This window comes from Excalfactoria chinensis, chromosome 8 (assembly GCF_039878825.1).
Source record: "Excalfactoria chinensis isolate bCotChi1 chromosome 8, bCotChi1.hap2, whole genome shotgun sequence".
Classification (NCBI taxonomy): Eukaryota; Metazoa; Chordata; class Aves; order Galliformes; family Phasianidae; genus Excalfactoria; species Excalfactoria chinensis.
In genome coordinates this window covers 23,255,681-23,262,049 of record NC_092832.1, presented here as the reverse complement: position 1 = coordinate 23,262,049, position 6,369 = coordinate 23,255,681, and the positions used below count along the sequence as shown (strand labels likewise).

General features: G+C 44.8%; 1 protein-coding gene across 1 annotated transcript; it reads right to left on the bottom strand.

Annotated features, from left to right (window-relative positions):
• Positions 1-217: 217 nt before the first annotated feature.
• Positions 218-5,380, bottom strand: DMRTB1 (DMRT like family B with proline rich C-terminal 1). Its single transcript, XM_072343681.1, has 4 exons — positions 4,990-5,380; positions 3,675-3,910; positions 3,217-3,361; positions 218-356 (listed from the first exon to the last, which is right to left on the bottom strand). Exons 1-4 carry the CDS (start codon positions 5,378-5,380, stop codon positions 250-252), a joined length of 879 nt encoding a protein of 292 aa, XP_072199782.1. The 3' UTR covers positions 218-249.
• Positions 5,381-6,369: the final 989 nt, after the last annotated feature.

The window sequence follows — 6,369 nt, the reverse complement described above, 5'->3', positions numbered from 1 at the left end:
ATCTGCCTAAGGGGGATGCAATTTACCTTGGCTTTGGAAAACCTCTTTTACAAACAAGGGTTTTACAATGCCAGGGAGCAGAGCTGTGAGGCTGGTAGTTCTAAGACAGTCATGAAGGAAGCAGACATTAATCCCCTTCTTTTAGCTGCTGTGACTGCTCAGTAACTGTCAGCCTAGCCTCAAATTAACCAACACTCTCCTCAATAATGAAAATAGTGTTGCCTGCCACTCAGCTTTTCTCCAGGCCATTTACTGTTTAGAACATACAGATTGGTCTCTGCTTGCTTCTTCTGGGGATGAAGATGGTTGGCCAGGTTCACAAACCATCCCTGAATCCTGGCTGTCAGCTGCAGTACCTGAAAAAAGAAATATTTTAAGGGAAACTGTTGATCACAGCCTGAACCTCTGATTAACCATCTGAGGCAAGTGATGAGTCAGTTGCAGGAGCACAGGTGACGGTAATTCAGCTGTGCTCCTGGAAAGGGTAGAGCTTTACTCCACCTCTCCTAGATCCCATTTAAGGGCTGACCGCCACTAAGGTAGCATCTCTTTCTGGAGATTGCTCCTTTGTGGTGGGCCTCAACAAATGTATATAGGAAAAGATTGGAGTTAAATGCTAACAAACAAAAAATCCCATCCAAATCCCTGTATTTCAATTTGCCTTTCATGTATCAATCACGCTTCCAGAGAGAAGCTCCCAATGCAAAATAGCTTTTTGTAAATCCAGTTTGTTTTCCAGTGCTGTCAATTCAAAAGTGCTTAACATCAAGAGCTGCAGCTCTCCAAACTGAGTTATTGTACCTCAGACAGCACTTGACTGTTTCAGCTATGCTTAAGGAAAGTAGCAAGAATGCTTGTTTCAAGATGGCAAATACAGAAGCGGCACTGGAATAGGAGTATGAGACAGGCTCTTCTGCCCACTTAGCTACAGTGAATCTACGCCATGCCTTTTGATCGCTCCTGTGAACTTTAAAGGCCTTCACTGACTGACTAATAAATAGTCTCTTCAAATCTAACTAGGATTTATTTATTTTTATAAACATGGGTTCTTGTGCTTGCTGATTTTCATGTAAATCTCCCTCATTTCTCACGTGGAGACGTAGGTTTTTTGTTTCTTTTTCTGTGACTTGCTGTCTTACAAAGTCAACGACTTGTAATCAGAATCTACTCTCAAATATTGCACTGGTTGTTTTGCTGGACATACCTTCTGTTTGTTTAATCTCTGTAACACTACTAGTCAATACAGACCGAAACTATACAACACAACAGCTAATACTTTCTTAGGGAAAAAAGACATGATGTGATCCTAACACATCCTCATGTACTTAATGTTACAGGTTTTCTCTTTTTTCAAGTTATCTTGAAAACCAGAATCAAAGAATTATTAGTTTCACTGTAGCTTCCCTCTTCATCTGTATCTTTTGCTGGAAGGCTATTTTGTTTATGACCTCATGCAGAAACATCTCCTTCACTGGGTCACAACTGCAAGCTCTTCTATATCCTGGAGCAAAAATACTATGCAGTGGAATTAATTTGTACTTTCTCCCTGGTACTAAGAAGACTAGTTTGTTCTCTGAACAGCACAATCCATGATGCATTGTTTCCTATGGCTTTGTGCCTGGGTTGTAATTTCCCTAGTGAGTAATAAGACTGAGGTCATTAGATGGCATTTTGCTTTCTAGGGGGGTGCTCTCATGACCTCTCCTCTCTATCCCTGTTGCCTGTTTTCACAATTGTTTGGCCAGTAAAGCTTTACCAGGTCTGCATTTCCTCTGTTTCCCACATGCAATGCCACTACTTTTCTCCAGGTTCCCTAAGTTTACCTGCTGCTCTCAGTTCTTTCCCTTTCCCACCCACCCCAGAAGAGCTACAAGTTCTCTGCCACTGCAAGTATCCCCCAGATTTCTTGTCTCCTCTAAACCCCAAAACTCACTAATCCTCACATACAATTTCTGCTTTGCCTGCCAGCTCTCAGCTTCATCTCTTCCTCTCAAACTCAGCCTATATTATTTTATCTCCATCAGCCCAGTATCTTCTGCACACTGCAATGAAGTTCTGGTTGATAACTTTCTTGGTATCCTAGAATATCTTTACACTTACATGATGTCTATACACCCTTGATGCTTCTATATTCACATTCTCCTTATCCACTACTTCTCTTGCTTACTTTTCCTTGGCTTTCCAGCCAGACACGAAGCAAACTGCTTGGCAGATACATGCCCACTGCTGGGCTGACTGGCAGGCGCTTGGTTGCTGGCCAAAGTACACACAGGTCAGTCAGGAACTGAGTGCAAGCTGACTGCTATCCAAACACCACATCATGTCATGGCTGCAAACAAACGATGCTGTGGGAGGCACATGCTTCCCCTGCAGATCGATATTGTGTAGGCCTCTGATCACAGCAGCTATGTTTGGCTGAAAATAACTAATGACTTGAAAAGTTATGAGGATACTGGTTTAACAAAAGTGAGTCTGTGCTTATTTTGTGAGAAATCAGGCCCAAACCCCCTTCAACTTATATTTTATCCCATGTAAGTGCTATCAACATCATTTTAATTCCAGTGAGAAAATCGGTCTGCTTTCCCTACCTTTTATAGAAGATAGTTAATTTTTCAGTGGTTGAAGATTATTATTCTCTGTGTGGTAAACAGTCGGATCTACAATTTCTTATTCTCACATTCAAGAAGAGAAATAAAGTTGTACTTACTTATCTGCATTTTCAAAAAGAACTAAAAATGAGACTGGCTGTTGACTCATCCAGTGCTAGTGCTTAATTCTCTGAGCAGTTCTACCCTCTTGTGGTCACAGCTAGCTGCAGCCAAATGCACAGCTTACAATCACAGCTGTGTCCACGTGTAGGCACTAGACACGAAAGAGACCCAAAAGAGATATTTACCTAGACAGAAATTTAAAATCTTGTGAGGTTCAGTCTAAACAATTTGAGATCTTGAAAATTCAATCTTTCATTCACAGCAATTAAAATGTAGGATTTCCAGATGTGCAAGAAGTTTCACACTGTTCATGCTAAGTGAGCTGTCTAAGCTGGCAGTCTGCCCTGGGCCTTCAGGATCTCAGCCCTGGCTCCAACACAGGGATCTGGGAAACACTGAAAACTGAAGCTAGAATCAAGGTTTTATTGGGGCGTACATCTCAGTGTTTACATACTGAAAGCAGATAAAAATTGGACCTCCCAAGGCTCACCTAATAATTCCTTACCGTGTGCTTCCTTGGCTGCTTCAGCAAACACATTCAGTGACAGGGGAGGTGGAATGTAATGAACCCCCGGCAAAAAACTTGGTGGGATGAACTGAGGCAGAGGAGTGTAGTACGCCTGATGGAAATCCCCACCTGCATCTGGAATCTGTGGAAACACAAGGAGCAAAGGATATTCATCTAGAGACTCTCTCCAGGGCACATCTGCAGTATCAAACAATTTCTGTTTCAGTCTTTACCTATGAAATTTACATTTTTGGGGGGTCCATTTTGTGGCCATATGCTGTCACACGCAGAGCTCGCACATAGTGGAATATGCAGCTCAGAGGTAGCTAAAGGTAAAATACAGAATAGAACAGAATAGAATGGAACACTTGGAAGGGACCTTCAAAGATCTTCCAGCACAAGCAAAACCAGCAGTATTCCCAGAAGTAATTAAAAAACCACAAGGCGCTACTCACTGACAGAGAAGCTGCATTCCCTGGTCCACAGTTGCTTGGAACGGGTCGGAAACCCTTCTGAAGTGATATCCCTGGAGGTGACGGTGTAGCTCCCCTACAGCCTGGCTGATTGATGGCAAATCCCATGGGAAATGGGTGATAAGGATACATCCCAGAGCAGCCAGGATACACTCTTGCAGGGTCTCTCTCTATGTATTCCGAGTTGACCATGTATTCTGGAGGAAAAGCAGAGTGAGCTAGGAAACAATGAGAAAAGAACAAATCAAGTCATCACTGTAATTCTATGCTGTTCAGCAGAAGCAGTTGCAGGACTAAATTCTACTCTTAGCCTGGAGAATCTGGCCCTCGGATTTCATGTTTGGCTCCTCATGGATTTGTGATTTTTTTTAATGAAAAATGACAGGCTGTTTGAACACAAATAGGGTCCTTTGTGTCTACCTATCCTCCTATCGGTAGAAAAGCAGTATAATCTGCTTCTGCAGCACTATGATTACATTGCCTGCCCTCCAGCCTTTTTGGAAAAGGTCAGTAGATTAAACATGTAATTAAGTGAAGGACTGATAGGCACATGCCAACACCATCTGTAGGCATCTTTCCTTAGGAAACCAAGCTTAAAATATATATATATATATATATAATAAAATAGCTATTGGCAGATTAGGTGGGATCCAGCCATGCCCAAAATGCCTCTTTCCTCTGGGCTCCTCACACCAACGTATTCTTTGGTCTTTCCAAGGCCCAGACTAATGACCAGTGCAGTCAGTTTGGATTTCTGTAAAATCACTATAATAAATAGTGTGAGTCCAATGTATTAAATAGTAATAAACTAGACAAGTGGCATGAAAGACTCCACTAATGAAAGCAATTTAAGAACTGACACCTGCAAAACTTTGGTTCTGCTCATAAAGGCAAAACACAGCTTCACACCCAGTGATCCGAGCCAAGCTCAGCCTCTGCTGTAAGGCCAAAAGGTCTCTTTCTGTTGCAGTGCTATCATAAAGACAACTTTAGACAACCGCAGCACTAATTTCTTCATTTACTTGCCATCCCTGAGTATTTTACAGCATTTTTATTTCTGGAGGTCGTGCACAAACACCTGTATGTGCATGCATCCCAGTACTGCTGGGATTAGCTCCCTAATTCCCCTCTAGAGAAGAGCCATGTGCTGGAGCTTCAAACTTGCAACAAAAGAGCTCCACGAATCACGCTGCAAACCCTGCCGAACGAAAAGCAAAAGCAAGGCTGCACACCCATCGTGCAAGCTGAGGGAAGAAAGGGGGAGGTGGGAACCTCTTTTATGGCGCTGGAGTCTTACCGTAGTCCCAGAAAGAAGGGCCAGCAGGAGGTGGCGGCAGACCCCTGCGTGCCAGGCCTTTGTCACTGCCGCCGGGGGGCTGACCGCCCTTCGCCCCCACGTGGCTGCTCTGCTCAGAGGCTCCGGCCGCGACGTCCTCCCCTGGGGGAGCGGAGCTCACAGCCACCTTGACAGGGGCATCGGGCACCTGCTGCCACAGCGCCTTCTGGGCTGCCATGATCTTCTGGCGCTCGGCGATGAGGGAGCACTTGTCGCAGAGGCAGAGCTTCCAGCGGCACTGGCCGGCGTGGCCCTTCACCGGCACCACGAAGCCGTGATTGCGGCAGCGGGAGCATTTTGGGGTCCGCACTGCCGCCTTCTCCGTTGCTGCTGTAGCGTCCCTTGCTTCCATGTCCAGCAGCCCGCTAACTACTCTGGCACACCCAGCCCCCCCGCAGGGCTCTTATATAGGGCAGGGTCAGGTTCCCTCCGAATGTAGCAAGCTGGGCAGGAGTGGCAGGAGAGCTCAAGTCAGGGGTGGGGAATGCCCTGTTCTGGGAAGAAGAGACGGGCTGCTCCGTTCCATAGGCCCCCCTTCCTGGGTAAGGCGCTTCTCTACGTGCCCGCCTCCCCTGCCCCCTTGGGTGAGCTTGGAGGCGGACCTGGGCCGTGGGGGATGGAGAAGACACGGTGGGGGTGGGGGGCTGCGGCCCCTGGAGCACAGTAGCGGGTGCAGTACACTATAGTACATGTAGGAACTAATGGACTGGTGTGGAGAAAAGGACAGCATCCCTCATACTTAAACGATGGTTTTCCTTTTTGGTACTTAAGCAGCCACACGCACTTTTTATACCTTGAGAGATGTCAGTTGGGTTTTGTTTCTAATTTGGAGTATACTTCTCGTGATGAGCAGAGTGACTGCTTCAGAAGAAAAAAATACACCAAACGTTTCATCATTGTTTTCCAAAACAAAGTACAGAGATGAAGGCAGAAAGCATATGTCATTGGAAAGATCTGTCTCCTCTTCTTGGAATTCATTACTCTCTGGAAACAAAACAAGCTTACAGTTGGAAATACAGCAGTGCTGCAGTTCAAGCACTGCTTAGAAAGTGCTTGTTATTTGTTTCTGCTGGTAGCTACAAAACTGTGGTGTACACAGTAGCCCCTTTCCAGAAGTCTCCCTTTTGCTGACACTTGCAAGAGCTAATTCTGTTTTTAAGTCTGAGATATCAGCAATACTTTCTTACATAAAAAAACGACACTATAAAATTATTTCACCAAATAGTTGCATAGAGTTGAGTTTGTTGTTGTTGCTGTTATTGTTGTTTTACCCATTAGTTTCAAGAGAACCGTGTAGCATCTATTTACTGCTATGAAACGGTTCTAACAACAACTAACACA